General features: G+C 38.1%; 1 protein-coding gene across 10 annotated transcripts in view; it reads right to left on the bottom strand.

Annotated features, from left to right (window-relative positions):
• PTPRC (protein tyrosine phosphatase receptor type C) overlaps window positions 1-12,420 on the bottom strand; it is a 54,404-nt gene extending 41,984 nt beyond the window's left edge. For all 10 annotated transcript variants that reach the window (XM_062004067.1, XM_062004069.1, XM_062004070.1 and 7 more), the window contains exons 1-2: window positions 12,378-12,420; window positions 12,175-12,292 (exon numbers count right to left, since the gene is read on the bottom strand). In XM_062004067.1, the coding sequence (XP_061860051.1) occupies window positions 12,175-12,241 (67 nt within the window). In that variant the 5' untranslated portion in view covers window positions 12,242-12,292; window positions 12,378-12,420. The remainder of the gene's footprint in view (window positions 1-12,174; window positions 12,293-12,377) is intronic.
• Between the last annotated feature and the right edge of the window lie 15,325 nt (window positions 12,421-27,745).

Below are 27,745 nucleotides of genomic sequence, written 5' to 3'. Positions count from 1 at the left end.
AAGACAATGAGAGAGAGAGACCAAGCTGGGATGTATTTTCAATCAAACTGGTTTCTTCTCCAGCAACTGCACTGTGAAGCTTCTAGGGGGACTCTGTGGACACAAAACCAACATCCAACACTTCAAATACTCAGGATAGTACACTGACAGTCATTCCCAACGTTCTTCTTTGTGGGAGATATGTCCTTTCTCAGCATAAGAGGAAGTCATAGGGATCTGGTTTTGAGTTTGGTTTTTTGAAGCACTTTTTGTTCTGAAATGTGGCATTCCAATTAATTTTGTGATAGATCATTTCCCTAATGCTCACATTTCCTGTAGTGAGACTTATCATCTGACTGTACCTACACTGCAACCACACATACTCTGCAATACCTTCCACTTCCAGTGGAAACATGATCATATGCACACTAATTGGACTTAGTGAGATGTGTCATTCTGACCTAAGATATAGATTAGGAGTTTACATCCCCTGCATAGCTGCACTGTTTTGATTTTGGCTTTGGATTTCTTTTACAAGGAAAGTAAATGGTAACTTCTCTAGAAATCTGCCCCACTAAGACCTATAATTATAGTCCTAGTCATCTTAATTCTTATTTGTATCTTCCTTCTGCATTACTACAATAATTCCAGATCATAAAATGAAATGCAACTGACAAATGTCCTGACTCCTGCTGCAAAATTACTAGTGCACTATTGTTATTTCCCTGCTCTGGATTTACTCTCGCTCATGCTCCAGAACACCTGAAGGGTGCCACCCTTTGATCATACCCAACTGGCCAAGCAACCTTCTTGTTTGTGCTTTAATTTGATATCCCTGCCTGGGAGTAGCCTGAGATTTTATTTTGAAGCTGACAGCAATCTTCTTCCAGGAAGGCTTAATACTCCTGTGTCTTCCTCCACTAATCATGCTTTGCTGAATATCAGATTAAGTTCACATCCACCTTTTGCCAGGGCAACAAGTACTTTAGGCAGAAAGTTAACTCATGATTTCTGCAGCTAGCTGAGGTGATATACAGACCTTCTACCACTTTGCTGGTTAAGTAACAGGATTCATTAAAGGAATGGTTTATTTTGCACAATAATCAATATTACGCTCTCCTCTTGTTTTGCATTGTTCACTATGACTTTTGGTTTGAATTTGTTATTAAATACACAAGTTCATGTACAAAGTAAGTAAATGTAAAAGTTTTAATTAAAGTTACTCCTTCTTGTATCTTTATTTCCAGAGTATCTATTTTTGTCCAACAGTTTTCCAAGTGAGCTTTCAGAAGTCAGCTCTTTGGATCTGTTTCCATTTAACCTGAGAATAATAACTTTTCTTTGTTAAAATGTTTTGAGCTCTGTATAATAGCAAGATATTTATGAAGAGGCACTGAAGTCCATCTATGAAGCAGAAGTATTTGATATCAGCTCTACAAGGTGATAATTTGCCATGATGAACAGGTGTCTCAAGACTCTTTTGCAGTTCCCTTAATAACTAATGTTTAGCAGCACTTAGTAAAATAAATGCATGCTCTGATTTCTGCAAATACATACTTTTTCCTCTAAAGACACAAACATTTTGCAAGGGATTATTGTAAAGAAAAGTGTTTCACGGTTGTTTTAAGGAAATACACTTCCTTCTCTCACCTAGAAGATAAAAATGGCAGTCACTGGCACTGCTTCAAAACCACTGACACATGTATAAAAGACACAAGGCTCAGTTAGTGTTCTAATGCAGAAATTTGTTCTAGACTCTTCAGAATTTAGGAAGAGTTATTGTATTTCTACTGACATACATAAAACCAGATGCTATAAGGAACTGTCACCTCATTAACAGTTTGGGAAGCCTGAATGGTGGCTACAGGGTGGCTAAGGGACCAAGCCTTTCACGTCTAGTACTTCCACTACAAAGAATCCCACTGAAGTTACTTCAGATTTAAACCAATGAATAACTCTGCTTTCTCAAAGGTAAACGTTTAAATAAGTAAAGTTAGTAAAATTTTAGTAACATTTACTTTAAAGACAAGCTGTTCTTTTCTCAGACAGAACTCTCACAAACACAGTTTGAAAGCTATTCCAGGTAATAATTTTCTCAAGGGACTCTATACTTATTTCAGTAGTGCAGCTCTAACCATTATTAAGATCTGAATAAAATGCCCTCCCGATTGGAAACGGAATGTCTTTTTCTTAATTAGGCTTTTTCCCCTCTGCATTTGTTCTGCACAACATGCTCACTCTTCACAGCAACTTCTTTAAGTGAGAATTCCACCCCGTCCCCTTTAAGAATTGACTTTAGTCTTTGTTATAAGTGGCAGAACGATAGCACTCTGCCTACACTTCCTGGAAACTCAGCCTAGGCCTCTGTGTCTGCTTTTATCAAAATATCCATCAAATGTCAGGTAATTTTCCACACTCATCTAGAGACAAAATGCTACCTATCCTGATGAATCAGTTCAAGAGTGTTACTGCTTCTCCCTCAAAATGAATCAGATATAATCACTAAGAAAATGAAGGACATTTATTCCCTGACTGTAAGTGTGCTCAAAATTACAATCTTACCAGGTTTTACAGCTTCTTCCACTGTGGGCCCTTAGTCCAGCTCTTTCCTGGCTTTGGAGTTGGTAACAGAAGACACGAGACCAAGCAGTAAATCAATCAGTGGGAGCTAACTAGTCAGTGTAGTTAAGCTCTATGCTAGTCCTGGTGGCTATGGAAAGGTCAGTAAGGGAGAGTAAGACATCAAGTGATAGTTTTAAAAAAAGAAAATAAATAAAGCTTTCTTCATGCTGCCACTGAGGAAATGCTGGAGATAAACCATTAGATTTTCATCCTCTTTAGACTAGCACGTAAAATGGCAATCACAGTGCCTTCGGTACTTATTTACTCCTTTCAGAGGAACAAAATCCTCTGATTAATTGGAAAACAACCGATGCTGTTTGTTTTAGCATCAGGACTGCAGTTACTACATGTTATAAGTATGTCAGCATATCCATTGTAAGTCACGTAAAAGGTCAACATTTCCAAAACATAAAAGGGATTTAGGAGTGTGATCCACTAAAAAAAAAACCAACCCAACATCATCTATCAGGTTCTGCAGTGACAACACAAAGATACTGAACTGAAATAAGTTTGTGCTCAAAGGATCCTAATGTGACCCAAAGAGACAAAAATATATTTGCTGCTGTCTCTGTCTCAGCAGCCAATCTCTTCTCTTAAACCAGTTTCATCATCCTTCCTCTGATGCTCTGGGGTAACAACATCTGTACCATCACATCCTACTCCCCACAACACTGATCTCCCCTCATTTTGCTTCATATCTGTTCAGAACTTCTTTCTGAACATTAATTATTATGACAAAAGAAAATTTCACTAAAAAAGATGCTGATTGCATCCACTAACACTGTAAAGATCTGACATGAGCCATAACTTAGTAGATTTATCACTCTATCAATCACTGCATTATCTACCATAAAGGTCTTACGTGATTTGTTTTTTTAAAAGGATATAGGGTTACATACCTGTTTCCTGCTACCTAAGGTTACTCAATGCCACAAGGACAAGCTGACAAAATAGAGAGAGCTCAAACTTTACAGAAAGGCAATATTATTAAACAGTTACTAGACAATACACCAACTTCACTCAAGACTCTTTTCACAGTTGTATCTTATGATCAACTACTGTAATAGCAAACACAGCCATTCCAAATAACATTCTGAGCTGAATGTCAGTCCTTTGTTTCACATACAGATGCTGTTCACATTAGCTACATTTCTACAAGTATCTGCTACAAGAATTGAGAATCAGCGGAGTAGGATTATCTGTTCTATACAAGAGTGAATGTGCATTCGTGTGTGTTTGTAACACACCATCTACACATTCTGTTGTTTGTTTACCATATTTCAGTTACTGGTGAGAGAATGCAATATGTTAAAGAAAGGATTAAACAGCTGGAGAAAATAATTGTTGCAAATAAATATAGTTCCTTTACATGTGACCTGACTTTTTATTGTTTCTATATAGTAAGAGAGGATCTTTGGAGCACAATAAATTTCTTACCAGCATCAGTTTTGCCATTAAGAGTTATTTTCCAGGAATATGTGCATTAGCTGTTGTCACGTAAAGAAGTTGTATGAGAACAATGTGAGAGTTTCAATACATGGACCTATGTAGGAAAGTTTATTTTGGATCCAAGGAATAATTTATTCAGTTATACACTGCTTTAAATGAGACATTCTATGTCTCTTTCCCAGAAAAGGATTTAAACAGCACAGGGGATTATGGAAGCCATTTGGCTGGGCACATATACTACTATTACTTTTTCCCTTATCTGTCTCTCCTCTTGCCTCTATACCATTCCTTTTTAAGAACTACCCATTCTGTCCTGAGCCAGATCATAAACCCTTTGAGGACAAGATCATATTTCCTCCTTGGTTTGTAAAGCACCTGGCCCAACAAGAAAGCTTGCTCAGGACTGTAGCCATTAGCCCTATAGTACACACAGGTCAGACAGTCACACAAACACAGGAGCAGCTCCTTCCTGACTTTGCACGTGTTCAGGAGTCACAATCTCAGAAAAAGTTTCAGAAAACAGTAACTTGCAGCTGCACATTCTAATTTTCCACATTGGGAATCCTCACTGACCAACACATGGAGGTGTCCTGAAAATCTGATTATTTCCCTTCTATGAAAAAGCAGTTCTCATGTTTTGGAACTTAGTCAAAACTGTAGATGTCTACTCCAAACAGCTTTCTCGGGGCAACTGACAGGAAAGCAGAACTTTGAGTCTAAAGACATCCAGTAAGTTACAAAAAAAAGTGGAGTTTTCCTGTTCTAAAACAAAAAAACCACCAATATGTAGTAAAAACCCACAAAGACAAAACAAATCCTGTAGGATTCTTGAAAGCCTTTTCAGATTTTCCACTGATGTCACCCCTAAGGTGAGACTTAGGTAAGCAACAATTCTGCTGCAAAGAGAAACAGAGAGCATCAACTGCAGAGCAGACAAAAATGGCCTATCTGACAAGTTCTGTGTTACTAAAATGTCTTCATTGTTCAGTGAGGAGTGTTGTCTAGAAGCTGTGGTTTGCAAGAAACCCTTCCTTTGCTGTTTCAGGCACAGCCCCACAATGACAACACTCTTGTTGACATCTCTGGAGCAGAATCACTTCCATGTTGTAAATGGCTCTCTTCCCAACATCAACAAAAAGACTTACACCAGCCACTGCACCAAACACTTGCCTTTTTATTCAGGGTGGTAGAAAACTGCATCTTAGCAGGCCATTACGCCCAGCATTACTCACAGAAAATGCAACTGCCACTTTTATGTTAACTTTTGGAATACTCTGATGGTCAAATCTCAGGATTTTTGTGGGATTTGTTCTCTTGAAATCTTCTATGACTTCTAAGATACTTAATACATCCTGTATTGATTCAAAAGGCATCTGCAAGTGAGATTTCCATAAACAGTGTGCCTCTGCTACAGTACATATTAAAACATCTGTTCTATCTCTTCAAAATCCTCGTGTCCAAACTGAGCAGCCTTTAGAAAAGTTTCAAGTGCTAAATTCAGGAGGCCAGATATCACTGGATTTTAAGCAAGTGTCACCTCTGAGTATTAAAAAACCTCAAAGCATTACAAAACCTTGATCTATCGATATCAAGATAAATAACCCTTTATGCTCTCATACTAATTTCCTCGAATTCCCTCCCCGTATTCAGACCCACTCCACTGTAAACCTGATAAATTTTAAGTATATAAGCCAACACTGTGTTAAGCTGTTATTATTCCTAATGCTTTCTGAGAGTGAGAGTGATGATCTTAGAGGTCTTCTCCAACCGTAATGATTCTACAGTTCTATGAAAATTACACATAACTTAAAAGATAGCTTTCATTATTGTTTTAATTCTTCCAAGAATGGTATGAAGAAAGAAATCGTCCAGATACTCTATTCAAAACTCATTAAAGCCAAAAGATTTCTCTAAGGTGTATCTGCATTTCATTGTGCATTCATTTTAGACACCAGAGGTCTATCTCAAGAAGCAGCAACATTGGTCGTCTTTCCTTCGATCACACCAACAGATGATTTTAAATCATCAGCTGACAGAGTCAGCTTGGCCTGCATTTCTCCAGGATGAGTGATTTATGTTTATAAATGCTACCACTGAGACTTCTAAGTCACTTAATTTATGAGACAGGCCCACTATTGTATTTGCCCCTAAGTGTGGAGGATGCTTTGTGACATGAAGTCTTTTGCAGCTATGGTTAATTCAGCACACCTGATCTCATCTGCAGACACTGGAAGTGAAAAGTTGTCAGTCCTGCTCTTGTGTCTCACAAGGACTCATTGACCAACTTGAGTTATTTCACCCAACATTGGTTAAAATGGAGATTACAGTTGACACAGTCGTGTTGGAGAGAATTTCAGGTTTGCTGAAGGAAAGCACTGGGTGGCTTGTTCTTACTCAGCACAAAACTGTCGACTCCCCGTTGACAACACCTGTGCTTTAGGACTGAGGACAAGACAGAAGTTTATGCACAAGTCATTTGTTTCATACTTTCTCCTTCCCTTCCCTCAGATACACTATTCAAAATGCACTAATGCACAACTGAGTTTCTTCAGATGAATCTGTAGTGGCTTATATATTGCAAGAGACACGTACCTCTCATAATATTGAAGGAATGATGACCCTACATTTTACAACAAGGTAAGTGTTACTACCTTCAGTGTAACTGATATCTAGAGAAATGAAAACGACTCGGCACTTCACACCATGAGCTCCTGAGACAGCCTAGACCGCAGCTGACTTCTGTCTCTTAGATCTCGTTCTAGAAGCCTGACTTTGCTCTGCCATTCATCTTACCCTTTTTTTCCACCTGCATATGTCTCACAAGCATTGAGAAACAGTTCAGGTTTAATGCTGTCTTAAATATTCCATTCACAGCATCTGCAACATATATGATTACCTGAAAAGCCTTTACAATCCATTTATCTTTGTACTATCTCAGCTGAGGCTCTGCATTGTTTAACATTTCCCTGAGTGTAAAATCTTTCAGTTCATATAGGACATATAGGGTTCTTTTAAAGAACTGCTATTTCTTTACACGTTGTACAGAAAACTCCATTGTGTGGCTTCATTCTTCTATTAGACAGCTAGTTTGATTATTTCTCTTTTGGTCGGGAAAAGAACGCATTTCAAAAGGCAATTAAAAATATTGCTCCATGGAGCCCCCATTTTTGCAACAACAACAAAAAAGTCATTCATGCACAAGAAAAGATACCTCTAGAGCTCTGTGTAGGACAGTGGGATTATGAATGAAGAACAGACAGATTATAAGTCTTTGAAACTAGAGAACAGAAACCTAAGCAAGCAGGCTAGCTGATGAGGCACTGACACAGAAGGGATAACTGGAAGAACAGTACTGCAAAGTAGTGGTATAAAAGAAAAGTGGATCCTGTTAGCTATACAACACTATGGATAATCTAAGTTGCCACTGAAGTGCTCACAGCTAGTTTCTAAAATCCTGGCACTGAAGGCCCCAAACTGCTTCACTTGAAAGGGAAAGAAGCCTGAAAACAGATAAAATGCTGTAACAGCTACTGAAACATGAGAGAACGAGATCTGTTTGCAAGAGTATGGGTAGCCCAGACATACAGGACAACAGTCTGAGAGAACAGTAAAGTTGCAGGGAAAAAAACCCCTAGTTTTTGTGACTGTATCTGTTATTTTAATCTTGATATTTACAGGAGGAAGTCAGAGTTTTGCCACTTGAAAACTTTTATCTTTTTTTGCACAGAAGTGCTTTAGGGCCTAAAGTGAGCTTTGAAGAGAGAAACTATTTCCCTCAAAACATGGGTGTTCTGTGAGTCAGGGGTTTTCCTGAAAGAAATTACTGCTCATTTCTACTTATATACTATTAAAGATAAGTAAATCTGAATAACAAAGGTCTCTGCCCAATGTATAAAGCTCCAGATCTCAGAGACAATTGCTTTGTCCCAGACAGGGCTGGCAGTCACAGCCCCAGCAGCCAGTTCAAAGGCTAGGTCTGTCCCAGAAAGTGCACAGACATCCAGTCCAGCCCTGACGTGTCACACAGCTGTGGCAACACTGAGGACAAATGTGTGCTGCAAAACGTGGGGTAATGCAGAGACACTCGAGCTAACCCTAAATGAGAGAATTGAAGGTGCACAAAGAGAAGTCAAGTCATGACAGCAGAGATCATTGTCAGTTAATTTGCTCTGCCTTATAGGTGGGCCAGGTATATGCTTATGAATATTAACTCTTAAAACTAGATCAGGAATGTAAACAGAGGGCAGAACATTTTCATGGTCTGCTGTTCTCCTTTCCGTGCTCCCACCGTGGGACAGTGTATACCACAATGCACCTGCATAGCAAAAGAAAATAGGGTCATTTTCATGCACTATATCCAATGCCTTCACAATTTCAGCACAGACACTGCCAACTTGTTTAACGCATACATGCGCTTCTAGGGAGGCTGGCAGTTCTGCAAATAGGTCACAGGAGTCAGAAAAACAGAGCTTTTCCTAATATTAGGAACATTTCAAAATGTCACTTCATCCTGTATCCTCCCCCCACTTCTTCTTCCTCATTATATACACAACATTTCTAACCCACTCCCTGTTAATTTGCCCTTCAGAACCTAAATATACCAACATTAGGTTCACCAAATTCAAACTAAAGGAAGTGGTTCTGCTTGGTACATTTGACGTTCTCAGTATGTCAATATACTGAAGACAGTGAATACAGGATGACTAGCAAATGTCTTTCCCATACTATGTAAGAAAGATCCAAGGTCTCTTCCCCTGCCTGCAGTTATAACCAATACACCACTTCAACAACCCAGCTCGTTATGTTTGTTCAGGCCCAGATGAATGGCTTAAACAAAATTACAAGTTTGGACCAAATCAGTCCCGAATCCTAGGCCAGAAGCCATGCAGCTGTGGTAGTGTGCTGCTGAGCTCTGGTTAAGGTGTGTCGTGCTGCTGGCTTGAGTGCCACACCGTCATGAAACTGAACAGCTTCTAATCTACAAGTGGTTTGCATCTGAGCAGCCCAGGAAGCCAGCAGGACTGTCTGCACCTCTGTGTGAACACAAAGCCTCTTAGTTGTTTTTTAATCGAGTATTGGAACTAAAGCCCTCACTTCACTTTCTTCTGTCTTAATACCTGCCAGAGCAATTCCTCTTTTCCTTTATCCTACACATAAAATGAGACAATACTACTAACTTCCACTACTTAAAAATCAGCTCTGCCAGACTCTCTCAAAAGGGATGGGGCAATCTGTGAAAAGCTTTTCACAGAAAGTCAAAGCCATAGCATGAGCTGATGTCTGTGTAAAGAAAACATCACACTTCCAGGCAGAAACCTCCATGACTGCCAGGCACAGAGACTGCACGGCCCCAGATTTCACATGCCTGCCAAAGCATGGTACTTGTAACTGGGAAAATAAAAAAGTCACACCCAAAACTATCAAGTAATTGCTTTTTTTAGTTTCCTGAGATAAAGGAAGTGGCTCAGAAGTAGGTGAAGGGTTTTGAAAGCTGTCAAATTGCTAATACTTTTGTAGAGAGTGGGGGAGAAACCTGAATTGATGACCTAATGGAAAATAAAAGTGCTTGTTCTGCAAGTATCTTTTTTTCTCTTTTCCTAAATGGAAGCAAAGGAGTTTTTTCAATTGGTTTGGGGGATTTTGTGCAGGGGGAAGAAGTTAGGGATTGGAATTTTTTTTGCTTATTGAGCTGTTTTGGAGGCAATTTTGGTTTGCATAAACAGGTGCCAATTGCAGTGTATCAGGTATGTCAGGATAATCTTTTTATTGGAAAGTCAGCCTAGATTTTAGAAAATGTTCTGTTATCAATCTTACGCTAAAGATTTTAAGAAGCACATATCTGACAACTAAAGATTGTAGTAAAGGCAGCTATTCCATGTAGGCAGAATGAAAGACTACGAAATAATGCAAAAAACATTGATAAAATAAATGAGATATTCCAGCAGGGCAAATATTGACAAAGAGAGACTGAACTTCAAGTTTGGTGCTTATATATATTGGCTTGTATAGGTGCATCCACAAATACTATTTCTTACTGGAATAACCAGCTGGCTACATGCCTTTTATTTGGAGGATTTGCACAGTGACAAGGTCTTTATGCAGGCTCTAGGGACTTAATTTCTTTGTTTTAATGTAGTTTTATACTCTTAAAAGTGAGAGATGTTTTACAGGATATCTGTGCTTGGGATGGAACTCAGACAAGCTTAAGATTTCTCCTGCTAGGTCTTCAGAATCACTAGGTACAGTAGGATCTTGGAGAATAATAATAATAGTAGTAAAAATGCCCCAGAGCCCACCCAACACTTGCTAAGAAGCGCCTGAAAATTATTCTAACCATAAAAGCAGAGGCTACACCATCTTATCTGAATGGTGTTCCTCCTTTAACAGACTCCTCCCCAGAAGACTGTCCAGTTGCCCATAGCTGTGAGGCAGGGTAATTTGCACAGCAAAGATGAAGCAGAATGTTTCTGTCACCTCAACAGGAGAATCAATCACATGTGCCAAAACACATGGTGAAAACAAGGTCTGTGAGGTTGAGTATTTGACACTACAGCATGAGACTGTTAATTGTGTCAAGTATGGCAGACAGGAGTTAAAACTTATCATTTCTTTGAGGCTCTTCTGTTTAGGAAAAGTATGTCGGAGAGAAACTGGCTTGAGCTAGGCTACTGTGTGTGGACAGAGAAAATAACTATTACTTGAAAAAAAATACTGTTATACCCTTCTTTCTGTCTTCCAGCCTTCTCTGTTAGCTAACACATCAAGTGACTAGAGGTGGCTGAGAGCAGATAGTAACCTGCCCGTGCTGGAGAAAAGAGAGTGGTGCAGTGGGAAGTCTCAGAAACACTTATAAAATGGAAAGTAGAACAGATGATTTAAAAGATGAAAAAAAAAAAAAAGACAGGAAAAGCAAGAGATTTTGTTCTTTTTCTCTACAGTACAGTATTCACTTGTTTTCTTCTAATATCCAACAGCTACCAACCAGATTTACCCTGTGCTGCCCCTCTTCAGAGACTTTGAAGGACAAGAGAACTAACGATCAGGTTTCAAATGCTCTTCTTGGCTAGTTATCAACAAAAGGCAGATCAATCTCTCACTTGCATCAGTATAAACCTGGAGTTAGTACAGTGACATGATAACAGAAGCATACATAAATTCAATGTATGTGAAAAGAAGTTCCATCCCTGCATGTAATTTTGCTGCCATTTCAGAACATAGGTTTCAAGCTACTTTTTTAGGTGAACATTACTTTAGAAAAGAGCTTTGGTGTCTGCCATCAGCTATCCTGAATTATATTAACTAGCTAAACTGATGGAAGATACATACATATATAATGCTGCATGTCCTGTTCAAGAAAGTACTTTCTTAAATACAGATCTATTTTTAATTATTTCCTCTATTTTTTTCCCTTTAATTATTACCTCAAAATTAATTGCTTTTCTTGCTACTCACATTATCTATCACATCCAACATGCTCTGCAAGATCAATATCTTTGGCTCAATCTTTTTCTTATCAAATTAAAAGTCAAGCAAAAACTCATGTGCAGTGAGGTAATCAGACAATTAAAAATTCTGAAGGCTCTTTAAGAAGCAGGTTTTAAAAACAAATGAAATCTTATTTTATAAAATTAATATAAAACAAGTAATTTCCAAACTGTAGAGATTAATTTATGATGTTCAGATTTTTTTTTTTTACTAACCCCCATGCAGTAAAAAAAAAAAAAAGAGAAATCAAAATTTGAGGAACTGTAACTGGATTCTGAAAGCAGGGAGTGGCTAAAATGGATGGGAAGATGTTTCTTCTTGAAGGTTTTAGACACAGAAAGCAAAGTACTGCATCACAACATGAAACCAAATGCTGTGTTGAACAGGCTCACATCTAATTGTATCCTAATTGTATTCAAACATAACTATAGGTTTTTATATGGTTCATATGACGCCCCTGTATGACCACGCCGAAGATATTTTAGCCTTGTACAATAAGTGTCCATCTTCCTCATCATCCCATACTATTGTACTCTAGTTTCTAACGTTTCTCCCCTTTGCAAAGTTTGGGGTTTTTTTACTTCTACAGAGGACATTCAGGGATCAAAATGAGACAAAGAAATATCAATTACAACCTACCTTTGACAAAAGCATCCTGTCTCAGAATTGCAACGCCAAATGCTAAGAGTTTAAGCCACAAAAGCATGGTTATTTCTGGAAACCAGACGTATCCTTATGAAACAGCATGTGTCTCTCTCTGAAAAGCAAAATAAGTGTTATCTGCCTGCAAAAGAGTTTCTTAGCAAAACTTGAACCAAAAAGGAGAATAACGAAGCACATACATTGCAGTGCCTGCTTATCTGTGAAGGACTTGCTTCCTCTGTTACCCCCAACTAACCACTTGCAAGCTCGCTGTGCACTTTGGTGATGTCACAGACAATTACTTCTTCAAAAAAAAATTCTTTCAGTTTCCAGGAAGTCAAGAGGGTTTTTCTCAAGTTGCTTCAGCAATGTTCAGCTTCCTTAATTCAAATCAAATAGCTAATTTTCAGCCGTTTCTTTCTACTGAGGAGCAAAACACGACTTAACTTTCCCAAGGACTAGATTTAGCAGTCATTCTCTTCATATTCTCATTTCTACTGTGTACATTCATCGAGCCCCTTCTATACTATGGATGCTTCTTGAGAGAAAGATGCTGCTGGATGCTGCTGAGAGAAAGAGAAACCCAAACAGAACCCTCATACTGGCAACAAGGCCTTCATATAAAGGTGCATCCTCAAGTGAAGTGATCGCTGATTAAATGAAAACCCTTTTAGACGTGAGATATATTTCTAACTCTTTCCTCAAGAACACAGTTCTAGGTATGAAAATAATATACAACAAATGGATAGAAGCAGTCTTAATTATATTTTCTGCAATGTCCAGTTCCTAATTATATAGCTCAATGCAATTTTACCACAACAGAGCAAGAGGATGGTGGTCCCTTTCCTGGAGCTGATGCAAGGTACACCAAAGACATTTTTCCCTCACTGCATAAGCTGAGATAGTACTTGATGACTTGATAACAAATGTCTGTTATATAGTAGGTTACAAAGGGAGTAAATGTCGGGACTGTTTCTCTTATTGGAGTTTTCAAAGGTTTTAAGAGTATCTTGCCACAACACAGATAGGGAGAAGAGACTATATTTGTGCTTATTCTTTGTATCAAAAGTCCTTTGGAAACTTGTTTAAGCATCACACAAGAAAAAGCTTCACAAATTCACATAGTAATTGACAGATGACATGAGTGAATCAAAACTTCTCGTAAGATTAGATCTATCTTCTACAGGTCCAGCTTTGAGCCACATCTAATAACACAGGCCAAAATTATAGCTTCCATGAAGCAGCATGTCTCTATACCAACTGGCTTTAATAATTATTATATTGTGAATACATTCAGAAGAAAACAGAAATAGTGATATCACTCTGACACTCCAGAGACTCCAACTTGGATATATAACAGCTTCATCATCTTGGAGTTGTCACAAATTGAATTTGGACTACAGCCACACATTGTCTGCAGCACTGACATCTTAGTCCCTGTTATCCTAGACAAAACTAGGATAGCAGAAGAATTGAAACATACCATCTGATGACTAATGTGCATGTTATCTTGTGGAGAACTTCACATAAAGAACTTCACATTTCTACCTGATCTTCCCCAGAAGTTTTATACAAGTTGCACTCAACATCTCAGGTTGTGTCCCCAAGACAATTACTGCACAGTGGACATGTTTTGGCTGTGTGATATTTACACAGCCTCCACATATCATACATATTATACAGCAATAACTTCACACACTCTAGCCATCAGACGATTCAGATATTATTACACTCATTTAACGGTTAAGAAACCACAAAACAATTGCTAAAATTACTGACCAAAGTTACAAATACAACATGGAGGATTCAGAGACTCAAACCATTTTTCATAAGTCTCAGTGAAGCGCTAAGAAGAAAAATCTCTGTTTCAGAGAACAGATCCTTCAATCAGTAAATTATTTCATTGCTCATTTTCTAGCAATGGCCACTGCCCTGTAACTGAGAGAGAACAAACACTTTCACAGAAATTACATACTGTCTTTGATTTCAGATTAGGGTCAGATGTTTTAATATTCCATCTCCTTGCACTGCATTTGAAACACAAATCTCAGTAGTGTGGCCATTTGACATTTATCAACATGGACAACTGAGGAAGAAATAAAGGATACTGTGGTACTAAAACACTGGTTTTTCAGACTAATTAAGAAGCCCATATTTTTACTGAGAGATGCCACGTGTGTTTTAGTTACTAAATCTTCAAAACAGCTGCAGAACTGACCTAAGAAGGAAGGAAGTCTGTGACAAAAACCAAACTGTCTCAATATTTCTGCCCTCACAATAAGTCTTTCCAAGCAGGTAGTTATGAACTACATACACAAAGATAGAAATTACACAAAAGTGGAGACTTGAGCAAAAAACGTAGAATCAACCCAAGGAAATTGGTATACTCTGCTGGCATCTTCACTGGTCAGAAAAAACCTAAATGTCATGGCACATGAAGCTGTGTGTATTGAGGACTTCAGAACTGACAGAGCAATCTCAGCTGTACTGATTAACAAAAGAGAGCAGTTTAGCTCTTCTCAGTCACAGGCCAAGTCGGGAGATGGTTGTTGTAGACTTGCTGAACAGAAAACATGGTCCATAAAAACAGTTGCTCCAGAAAAAGAAAGAGAAGACAGTTTGAAGGGGAAATTCCTAAGGTATACAGTTGGCTAACAGCCAGGATATAAGCTTTTCTGATTCACTCTTCTGTCAAAGAGAGGTTGCTAGCTAAGGTCACTGTATTGTGAGCAAGTCAAAGACTAGACTACGAAGTAAGGAAATTTCAGTTCTAGTGTGATTCAGATCTGCACTGAAAGCAATACTATAAAAATGCTACAATGGCATTTCACACTCAATGTTTTATATTGAGCTCCATATCACATAGGTACAGTTTACAGCTTTCTATATATTAGTATATTATGGCTACATCTATGTATTACACATCATATATAATTTCTTATTCATAGCTCACCCAGAATTCAGCTCAAGTGTGTTTAAGGCCATTAGAACATGTGAGGGCTTTTACCAAACATAAAACACAGTATTCTTCCCAACAAAAATCCCCAGACCTCACTTTTGCAGGACTTGGAGGGGATTAATTTACTTGTCTTGCAGATTAACCAATGAGTTATTAAAATAAATCCTTTCTCAGGACAAAGCTTTCATTTTTAATCAGTCAAATGATCATGTCAGTATGTAACTACAGTGTTACACTTCCACTGCTCTGGAAAGGATCAGAGCCAGAATCATCAATTTATACTATTAAGGATTTCTAAGGTGACACAAAAAAAACAAGTAGATCCTTAAGTTACCTTTCACTTTGGAAGTGTTTCTCTTCTGCAGCTTATGAAAAGAGCCAAAATATCTAAAACAAAGGAAAAAACACAAACTCTAAGCTGGTAAGAAGCAAATCTTTCCTTGTCTGATTCACCTATCCTGCAATACTGGAGATTTGTTAAATTATCATAAATATCTCCATACTCTGTGCAAACATCAGCTCAAAGGGCAATTACATTACAATGTTTTCCTTTCAATTGACATCTGAAGCCTTTGGAAAGGACCACAAATATATGTCTCCTGTTTCACGCAAAAAAGTTCAAGAATAGAGCCCTTGAAATATAAAGAAAGGGAATTCAAAGTAGAAGGAATTAAAGCAATGGGTCCTTGCTCCAGATAAGTTGCAAGTATTGTTAGGAAGTAATTCACATACTTGAAAATACATTGAGATCATAACTATTAAATTAATTAATTAATCTATTTGAAGTGTTTTGTGATATAAATGTTATATGACACTAATCATGCCATCTGAAAATTACTTCTGTGCTGAGGCTACTGTATATTTGCAGATAAATTAACCATCCCAGATCTAGTCTAGTCTAATTCTTTATTTATTTTTTAATTAGAATGGCAAACAACAACTAAAACGAACAAGAAATAACTGACACACAAAATTAGTTGTGTTTCAGAACTAGCTAATATTTTACTGGAATATATGCAGGCTCTGTTCAGCTTCAACACCTACAATACATCACAAGTGGGTTTGATTTGGCTCTACTGTGAGAGTGAAGTCTCAAAGAAACGTAGTATTTGATTCTGAACTTTCAGATACTTCATCCTTGCAACAGGTTTCTGAAACAGATAATTTAAGGAGGAAGAAAAATCAAATTGGTTCTATGGAAAATACAATGAAGGTTCCCATTGGTTTCCATTTGCATTGATTTACACATGACCCAGATGGCCCTCATGAGAATAATAACTGTTGAATAAGGAGATGATAATAAAGATATCATCAACCCTTATTTGCAGTTCTCTTTCTTTCCCATTTCAGTAGTCCTTGGCTAGGTCCAAGACATTCTCACAGCATTTGATAGCAGCCCTTGAACCACAAGTACCCCTTTGGCAGAGAAGTATTTCCCTTCTAACCACATATCCACTGTTCTTGGCAGATTGACTTGAATTAGATGGAAAGGGGACTATCTGTTTCCCTAGGTGGGAGGATAACTGTTCCTGCTACAGGGAAAGCTCTCAGACCCATGTCTAGTCAATTGTTCCCCTGGTTCAGCCAGGAAGGAGAGCTGGTTCTCTGACTGATAATGAGACTGCAGAAACAATCTTAGAGCTCGATGAGAAAGACCGAGATCTCTAATAGTCTCCATTGTCATTGCCAACTTCCTTTCTACAGTAGGTGTTCCTGTTCCTCTGTTCTGTAGGTTGTATTGTACAAAGGCACTGGATTACAGAGTGAGCTGGGCATGGTGTGATTCTCAACTACTAGACAAAGCATTTCATATTATTTCTTTGGAAAAAATCAAGTACAGAGTATGTAATTCAATCAAATTTACATTCTCTGCATACTCTGTACATCTCTTTAACTTGAAGTTATGCAGATTTCCTTTGTTTTGCATGATTTTCCTTGCATGGAAATCAGCTCATATGACTCAGCTCAGTTACACTGATATTCAGCATGGCTGCACACCAGAATTGAGCAGTTCCACAGAAACTGAAGGCACACACCTTAGCAAACGCTAATAGACACAAGATAAATTAATCCCAAGGGCAACTCTGTTTAAATCAAGGGAGCTCCATAATGCATTCCATCCTGTAAAATTCATTTGACAGCCTTACTGTGAAAACATTGCTTGTGCTACAGAACACGTGTTATAATACTCTTAATTTTTTTCTGAATATTTGCTGTGGAATCTATTTTGAACATACTTTTTCAGGCTTGTTTGCAATTGCCAAGAACTATTTCTTGAAGAAAGAAAACATTTTTACTCATTATGTCATATTGGATCAAATTATTTTAAGGTGAGGAGTAAACAATACAGCTCTCTGTGCAATCATACTGCTATGCTGCTCTCAACCCTCAGGCAGGAATGTTTTGACAACTTCATATGTTGCCTGCATGATCTATGCTGCACCTGCTCAGGACAGAGATCATATTTTGGCATCCTTGAGGCATTGTTACTGATCTAGCCCAAAATGAGCAAATAAGGTTGTGCTCTGTAGAATACTTAAAGACAAATCTTTTCAATCTGAAGCTAGTTTGAAGTACCCAAACATGGTAGGGATTTTTAATGTAAGGATTTATATTTGTATATAATTTTAACTTATTTTTTTAAGCACAACTTTAGCTGAAGCAAGTCAGAACCAGCATCAGGGAAGTCTACAGAACCATATGATACTTCTGACCTAACTGCTGGTTAGTCTGTGTCACAAATGAGCTGCATTCAGTGAGTTCTCCATCCACTTTTCATTTTTTCCCAGGAAGGTATCCTCTGTGACAGTAACTTATGAGTTGTTTGCTTCCAGCACTGTATTCTGCTTCCACCCAGATTGCTTCCCACCTAGGATGTCAGATTCATTGTCATACACTATTAGCTGTGCCCTGCAAGTCCTCCCAGGGTTTTGCTATCTGTCAGATGACAGTGCTTGTATCCAAAAATGCTTGTGTTCCTTTTTTCAGTAAGGCACAGGATAACTTTATGCCATATGCTTTCTTAACAGCCAAACTATGACTATTTTTGTATGAAAATGCATTCCCACAGCTGATTGCAGTTATTATGGAACACAAACATGCCTTTGAGCAAGGTATTTACAAGCATAAACCACAAATATTTACCTAGAAGGCTGGTCTGCTTACAGTGATGCTGTTGGTCATCTTCTGATAGCCCATCTCTTACTCTTCTCCACATTTTGACATGATTTTTCTCTCTGGGTCTGTCCAAATGGGTTAGACAGACATTTCCAAAGATAAGCATGTGGCAGGCATTACTTCTTCCTCAGTGGCTTGTCAAGAAACCACTGTTATAAAGCTAAAAGAGTCTAGAAGATTTGTATACTCTTAACTCAATATATCCATCTTTGAATTTGAAACCATCAGGAAACCAGACTGATCCCACAGACTTACCTTTCACATCAGGCTCTATGTCACATCTCCTTCCCTCAGTTTCTCTGCCTTTAAGCTCGTCAGTTTGTGTGTTTCACCACACTATAAGCCATTGCAAAACGTGGCAAAGTTCATAATGCTGATACTCTGAAAAAAATCTGTCTAAAGACACGCTCGTTATCCTTGTTTATTCTCATACTATAAAAACAACAAAGTAACTAGGACAGGCAGTAAATTCAAAGCTTCTTTAAAGAAAAAAAGTCACCAAAACTGGAAGGAAAGCATTGACAAATAATTCACTGTCAGCCAAGAAGCTTTTCTGCAAAGTTTATGTGGCATAAAAAGAGTTCTGAAACACTGAAAATCCCACAAAGCTCCATCCTAGGACACATACCTTTGAAATATATGTTTATATTGTCCCAGAAACACTTTCTATTAGTTTTGTGAAAGTCCATGTACTTCATTTATCTGCTTCTTTATTAGAAGTGCTAAAACTACTACCAACCATCTTCCCCGATTCACATAAAACAAGTCAATGTTTAAAAAAAAAATCTAATAATTTTCACCATACAGGTAAGAACTGGGGGAAGGGTGAAGGGCAGAATTAAAACTATGAGATATGTGGCAGCAGCATGGAAAAAAAAAAGGTTATATGTTACATGTACTTCTTGGTCAAAATAGTTCCAATTTGTTAGTTGTCTGCATTAATGTCTACATTAAATCTGAATTTATCTAACTTCTCTTTGCTGCCTTAGTTATGGAAATAACTAAGTTATAAGAAATACTAAGTTACTCTGGAAAAATGAGATCTGAAGACCTATCAAATTTAATATGGTCTGGCTGATAATTTCAGATCTTGTATTCATTTGGTCTTCTCCAAACTTCTACAGTATTCATAAAGTTCAGAGAAAATCATCTTGCTTGGGTAGAATGATGTCTAGTCTGGATGAGAAGTGCCGAAGGTAAGTCTGAGGAAAAGCAAAAGAGAGACTCCATTAAGCATTTAAATTTCATTAAAAGGATTCAAATGCTTCTGTATCACTTCTTGTTAATGGGCATAATTAAAGTCAGCTAACAGAGGTGCAGAAACATTGGGAAGAGATACTTTTACAGTACCAGACAGGTAAACAGTAAGCTCTTGTGTGCGATACAAGTTGTGGCAGAGAGCCAAGTAAATATTGGAGTGATTTAAAGACAGGTAAGAGAAAAGTCAGCACTGGGAAATTAAACACTCTGAAATAAAAACATTTGTTTCATTATTTTTATTTTATAGCTTTTTTCTATCTCACTGGAGGATATTTTGTAATAAACACTCAAAGATATTTAGTACAAATTAGCTACTTTAGCTGTGTCAGAAAAGGTCAGAAAACATTGCTGCAGCCTTATAAACCTGCACAATATGTTTACTGCACCCAGTGCAAAGAATAGCCAAAACTAGACAAAAAAAGGATGGTGGTGGTAAAGGGAAAGCTTGTAATATATCACAATGGGAGTAAAATACTGTCAAAATCCTTTATTTCAAGAAAAAAAACAACTTTCATGTGTCTCACTAAGAAACATCACAGTTTTACAAGAGTTAATTTTACAACTGTCCTTGTGTGCACATTGCTTTTAATATAAAAGCTTAATATCACTATCATTTCTTCAGTTACTTTTAAAGAGTAATAAAGTTTTAGCAATATAAACTCTGGCATAGTAAGAATAGCTCATTTTTTCTATATCAAGCTCAGACTGACAGACTAACTGAGGTAATTCCTTTCCCCCTCCCAAGATCAGCATAAAATATTTGCACATCCTCATTCTGCCTTACAGCAAGTATTATTTCCTATACTTAGTAAGATAGGAAATATCACAGAAGATGAAACTCCTTGAAACAATTAGTTAGCAGGAGTCTGTCTCTCTTTTTCTCACAAGTAGATCTGCTTTAGAGATTATGAAGTTGTAGGGTAAAATGCAGAAGCATTATTAAAAACAGGCTTTTATGCAAACTGAAAAAAACTTGGTTAAACATTGCCAGCTCCTACAGCAAAGTCAGCCTATCAGGCCTGTAAACTGGTAAAGCAAAGTGAAGGTTTTTCCTTCAGACAAAGATATACTGGAAAAGGCATCAGCATTATTTCAGTTTGACATCCCAGGTGTATTTTCAGCTTGCTGATGTTCAGCAAGTTGCTCCACATTGAACAATGGAGACGCATTCTGGAGGGCTGAAGTTTCTGACAGATTTTACCTCTCCTCTGGTACATCACCACTTGAGGTGGAAAAGATCAACCACAGCGGAAAAACAGAGATTCATAAAGTTCCTTTTCTAAGAAAAGCAATTAATCTGTTAATTTTCCTTTCCTCCTCCTCCTGTAAACAGGAACATAATTTACACACAGATGATGACAACAAACGAAAATAAGACCAGCCAGCCCTCCACTGCCTCTGACCCAGAAAATCCTTTGTGTTATTCCTTGCTTTTGGAATCTTCCTTTCTCACATTAGCTTCATAAAGATACCTACCTACGTCTAAACTTTCTTACTATTGTTCACAGATAGCTCACCATCTTCTAAAATCACAAACATTTATGGTCAGACTTACACTTCCTTCTAACTGAAAAAATCTCTTTCACATGCTACTACAAGATTTGGACAGTGAGAGCACTGAATTTCAGTCCTGAGGAGACCAGCCTCCAATCAAACCTTTGCCTGGAGAGAGCCTGGGGTGAAGTGGGAAGTTCAGTCAGCATTCCCTTTTGTTTGCATGAGGAACTCACAAGGGTGGGAAAAGAGAAGTTTGAAAACAAGGTGGGAAGAGCTTTTCTGTGCTGTTTCCTCAGTAGCTTCTGCTCTGTTCCAAGGGGTATCGGGAAGCAGAAAATGTTTTTGAGAAAATCTGATTTTCATATCTGTCCTAGCTCAGTGTTGGAAAGCTGAGCAGGCTGAAAATGTACAGAATTCTTTGTACCACTACCCAACCACATCAGCTCTCTGAAGCTCATGAATCTTTACTTATTTACCTCTTTTAAAGAGCTTATGTTTTCATTGACATTCAAATTATTAAAACAAAATTATGTTTTGCTTTGCATGATCTACAATGGTTAAATTGCATAAAATCACATTTAGAAATTACCTACATCAATCTTCAAAATCCCTTAAAATCGCTTATTTATCAAATAAAAGCTCAAAAGGAAGAACAAAAACCAAAAGTCCTGAAAAAATAGATTATCTATCTTGAATCCAAGGCAATATCCATTTAAACTACTCCAATACTGACACTACTTTTTGTTTCATCAATGTGTTTATCAATACTTTGTGTTGGAAGCAAGTTTTGTTTAACCACAACATTAGATGCACTTAATGCCTTTACTGTCACTTATGCAATGAATGATCGGCAGTGTTTTTAAGACTGTCAGATTAAGACTATTAGGCCCCTAAAAAGCTATAACTGAAGTTGATATAACTGAAAAACAGTAAAAACTCCTGACTGCTGCTTTCAGCTTTTGCCTGAGCTTGGCCTGCAAAGTGATACTGCTCTCAGCTTTCCAAGCTGGTTTCACTTTCTGGTTCCTGTATGATAATAACCAAGGCCCAATGGGGCAGAAATGCAAAATTCATAACTGATGGCCTAAAGATAAGTTTTTTCGGGCCTTGTGTTCAATTTAACACCTGAAGCTTTTTATGTCACTGCATGCCTTCTTACCTTTGGATTGCTTCATTTTGTACATATCACTGGTACCTTGTCACCAGTCTGGCTAAGTGCCACATGAGCCAGTACTTTCTTACTGAAGGTAGAAAAATTTGGTGACAGACCAATATTACTTCAATTCTCTTCTAAGGTCTACTTTAAAAACTCAGCAGAACTTTTTCAGTCAGTTGCCCTGGGTCCTCCTAAATTGATAAGCTGGTTTCTCAGCTCTTGCCATGAAACATTGGATGTTTAGAAGTTTACACTGAACTGAGGCATGCATGACACTGACTCCCACGTCCTGCAGGACCCTGCCCTAGCGCAGGGGAGAGGTTGCAGAAATGTGCAGAAATTTGCAGTCCAAGTGCTGAGAACACATCTCAACCTCTGCCTGGCCCCTGGCTGCTCTTTCAGTTTGCTGATGGCTTCCAGTTGACAAGATAGGACTTGAACATGCTGTCCAGAACAAAATGGTCCCTTAGATAGCCCTCCCTCATACCACTTTGCAGCAGTACATTTGATGGAATGCATTTTGTGTCTTAGAGTGTTTCAGCTTGTAGCTTAACCACATGTTTCAGTCCACCTATTATATACACAGTTGATAATATCTCCTCCTTCCCTTATCAGTTGAAGAGGTGTGAGGTTGGGCCTTCTATGTTGAAAAAGCCATAGCTGTTGCTTTATGGCCACTTCTGCAGCATTCTTTGAAATAATCTGAACATTTTCATCTTTGGAAGAAAGACTGTATTACTACTGGAGAGATCTATGTTCTCTTAAGATGGGGACAAGCACTGACAGCATCTTTCTTTTTCCACTGGATGTTCTCTAACTGTGCTATTGTTCAGGGAAATACAACACTCTGATTAACCCAGCTCTATGCAGCACACGTGTTATGGCTGATCAATGCCAATGTGTGTGGGAGGGAAGTGGGAGGAGGACAGCAGAAATAAAAGTAGATCATGAAGTAGGAAGTGGTGATCACCCAGCACTGCAGCTGAGAGCAAGATGCTCCTAATCATCTCAGCAAGGAAAGCATGAACATTGGTACAATATGCTTCACATGTGCTTCATATGCTACTCTATCCAGGTGTCAGGTTACCTTGCTCTACAGCCAGCTCTGAAGCCATTTGGGAAGTGAGGAGTGATTAAAAGAGGCAATGACACACAGGACACATAGCGTATGTGTAGGTGTATACAAGAACATGTAAATGAGGATGTACATGTGTATGGACTTGCAAAACAGTTGTCATCTTTAGATGAAGAGTAATCAGGCTAAGGTCATCCTTTACATGTTCCATGTTACAACAAAACTTTTGATCTTATACTTGTTTGAACCAACTTGTAATGCCCAGCTCAGTAAGGTTAATGTTCACTTTTGGTCCTAAAAATGCCAATAACATTTAAAAGGTCACTTCTTAGAAGCTTTAAGGTCTAAGAAGCAGAAAAAATATATATCTAGCAAGAGACCTAGTAACTTAGATTTAGAGCTTGACCTTGAATCATGGAGAAATATTTTATTCCAGATTTATGATTGTCCTTCCTGGAGACTCTGATTGTAAAAATGGAACTGGATTTCAAGAAGCAAGTTCAATTCTGTTTTTTCTTAACAAGATGGTGTCTTCCAGCTGTAGGAATCCTATAACAACTCAACATAAGCCAGAAGAGCTTTCGAGTAATCCATATGCTCCCTTAGCTATCTTAGAGCTAAAGGCTTTAAACCTAATATGAGTATGTACTTCCTTCTGTCCACAACTGCACAGAGACACTGAGCAGAAATTTTAGCTTTTATTACAATGCCTTCTCTTTTTCCATATCCAGCCTTTGAAAGTACCAACTCTTCTTCCAGATTCATAGCCTACAAAACCTCTTTGCACTACAGCAAATCAGAGTTTTCAAAATGGTATCAAACAAAATAGTAACTCTTGTCTATGCAAAGAAATTCAGAGGTAAATGTTTTAAAACCTTATGGCCTCACTCCTGCAGAATGTGTAGAACAGAGCCCTTGTCCTGCAATCAGTAACAACTGCTAGAATAGGATTTTACTATAGAAAACTTAAATACAATTGTTATTTACTTGACAGCTTAAACTAATAATGTCAGACATGCTTATAATTAATTATTTCCTCAAAGAGTCAAGACAAAGAAGCCTACCTATATGTTATTTCATTGTTTTCTATCACAGACTTTTCTACCTCTCATTTATCTTACTTACAAAAACATAAGCAACTGCAGCCCACGATGAAGAAGCAAAGAATGAGAAAACTCAGTTTGTCTGTCTACACTGGCAAAAAAAAAAAAAGCTAAAAGGAAGTGTTATTGCTGTCCTCAACTACCCTGTGGGTGGTTACAGAGTCAGACGCTTCTGAGGCACAAAATGAAAGCATGAGAACAACAGTCATCAACTGAATTGAACACAATTGTTACTCTATATTAAGAACCAAATTTTACAAGCACAGCTATCTAGTGGAATGAAGGCCCCAGAGCAGCTGGAGAGTATCCATCCTCAGAGTCCAAACCTGATCAGAAAAGACTGTGAGTAACTTACACTGAAGTGAGCCCTGCTCTAAGCAAGGGATGTGGGCAAACGTCCTGAGAGCTTTGTTAGCATAGGTTATTCTGTAGCTCTAACACCAATGTAGAAATACAAACCAGAAGAGTTTCACCTAGTGCTTAGGGACGTGTGTGGGAAATTGGTTTCTGAAATTTAGGGTTTGGGGGTTATCTTTTTTTTCTTTTTTTAAATTCATGTTCAACAGCTTCAAAAATCAAAAGTTTACTTCACAGTTACTTTCCCTTTCTTACTTTCCAGGAGTAACTACTAAACCCTCAGATTTTACTATTTTTTTGTCTTCAAAGGGCTGCTAGGAATAGATTTCAAATTACCAGAGGTTCCCTTTCTTATTTAGGGCCACTGACTGACCACAAGAAAAACGTATCGAAGCATTAGATGTATTTGTTTGAAATACTTGATATTGAAATTCAAACAGCTCTTCAAGCAGAATTCCTAACAAGAAGGATTTGTGACAGGCAGTCTACAAGATCTACTTTGAAGAAAAAAATGTGTGTTTAAGAGACTCACAAACCTTCAAAAGAACACCCCCTTCAAAAGGCCCCACCTCATAGCTATACAGGATTTTCAGAAGCTAATGTATTTACATAAAGTGGAAAGACTTGCAAGCTGTACAAGGCAATTACTGGAAACAGTGGTGTACTATTGGACAAAATGGTCCTGATTTTCCTTGTTTCTTTCAAAGAAATCCATTCTTTCTTTCATCCACACTAAAACTATAGGCCAAGTCCTGTAGTCCTTACTAAAAAAAGTCATTTTACAGAACTCCTGCTGGTCTTCTGTACGAAGAAAATGAGGTAAAGGGCAGAAAGAAAAAGGAGCTTGAAAGTAGAGTCCATGTGGAAAGAAAAACTACATTTAAAATATACCCAATAAACACCAGAGATGCATTACAATGTATTTGAGCAGCTTTTGCTGACATATCACTAGTTGTATGTATTTACACAGACACATATATGCACTTGTAGACACACAGACTTCATTCCATACATAGCTATCCAGATTAAAAAGATGTATGCAGCAGTTTTCCCACTTTGCCTCTCCTTAACAAATGCTAGAAATGAAACTTCAAGCACCTAAAGCAAGATGGGTGCACTGCTTGTCCTCCACTGCTGCCTGCAGCTGCTAAACAACCTGAAACGCATCATACCGTTCAGAAAAAGGTCTGGGTCATGCCTGTATCCTCTCTAGACTTGGACACAGGCTGTCTGTAGATTGTGTAGTAGTGATCCTGTCCTGCCACAGCACCCATACATTTTGCCTCTGGTGCACCACTAATCTGCTCGTTCAGAGCTTGAACAAACTGCTATAAAACAATGAACTAAACCATCTCCAACCTCAAATGCTGGTAGGATTCAATATGCTGAAATCATGTTACTTCAGAGAACTCTGCAGATTCCCCTTGCAAAATTATTTTTCAGGTCAGTTTTTAAAATAAAGAGAGTCTTTGGCAAGGGAGTGTGTTAAGATGTTACTAAGATTTGCAAGGCCAATAACAGCACAAGGTACATCTAGCCACAGGCATATTTTCACAGAAACCTTTGGCTTGTTGGTAATGAGCCCATAAGACACTGTCTGGTTAGGGAGAAGGTTCCCATAATTGAGTCATCCCCTTTTATTTTAATCTGCAGACTTCAAAACAGCTAAAATTTGTATAGAGGAAGTCAAAGTTACAGTAAGGCATCAGGTTTCTGAACCTCTTACCGCCAACTCCCCTCCCACCCTTCAATTCACATACCTATTGACAAAACTTTCTATGCTGTAGAGCCTTGTTTTTTCAGTACCATCACTGCTATAATAACATGTGTTTCACATACTGCAGAACTGCAAGAACAGAAATGTGAGAGGATCAGAAGAAACATCAACATCAAAGACATTACAATGATAGGAGGTAGTTTATACTGGGAAATGAAAACTATAGTGCTCTACCTGAAATGCTTCAAAGCAGTCATCAGTGTAGAAACACATATTCCTGGCTTGTTCTGGAGTATACAGGACATTGCAAGCCTACGATGAAAAAATACATCAGCCTGTTGCTATCAGTTTGCTTGATATCCAGAAAGCTTGACACTGTGACACACCACAGTTACCTGATGAACACAGGTGAGTGCTTCATGCCCTACCTCACTGCAGCTCACAAGGAGAAAGCCTTGCCTTTTCATCTGCTTTCTATCCCTCTGCTTCCCAGATGAATTCATAACAACACGGCTGCAGGAGCAAGCGAAAGGGCCAGCCCGATTACAGGTGCAGGTGGCTGCAGAAGCCTGCCTGAAGAGCATATTGAATGTGAGGCTCTGGACTGCTGAGAGGGAGCTGCTGGCTTCTACAAAATGCAGGCACTGCACTCTGTGCTATCACAGGTTATTTCATAAAAGCAGAGTTGTTTTTGTTCTCAAGTCAAGGAGGAGTCAAGTGGCAAGAAAGATGTAGAAAAAGAATGATTTCTGAGATCCTCAGTACTTTGGCATAAGGTGTTCACCCCTACCTAGAAAAGGGAAAGAAGTAAAATGAACAGCTGAACTGCTGTAATATTCCAAATTCTAGGACACATATCTACAATCCCCTCTGCTATTAAGAGGAGGATCTCAGGTGGCTTGGAAGGAAAAGATTCAGTAGCACACACTGACAGAATAAAAGCTGTTACTTTTAAGGCCTTTAGTAAAGTATTTCAATGGATTTAATTTAATTTCAAGAGGGTTTTGACAGACAATATTGTGTAGCCTTTTATCAAGGGTTACTTTACCATAAGCATGAAGCTTCCTTTTTTTAATGTATCTTTTGAGGTTTTTCAAAGTGGTGATTTTTTTCTTTTGAGAGACATCTATTATAGCCTGTGCCATGCTCTGAGAGGTTTAATCCATGCTGCTTCTGCTGTTATCCACAGGGTCAAAAAAAGAGCAATGCAAATATTCACAATATCCTCAAATAGAAATACAGAGAACACTTTCCTGCTTTTATAGTA

Source organism: Colius striatus, chromosome 10, assembly GCF_028858725.1.
Source record: "Colius striatus isolate bColStr4 chromosome 10, bColStr4.1.hap1, whole genome shotgun sequence".
Taxonomy (NCBI): domain Eukaryota; kingdom Metazoa; phylum Chordata; class Aves; order Coliiformes; family Coliidae; genus Colius; species Colius striatus.
The sequence above is the reverse complement of the archived record's forward strand: the minus strand, read 5'-3'. Positions and strand labels throughout refer to the sequence as shown.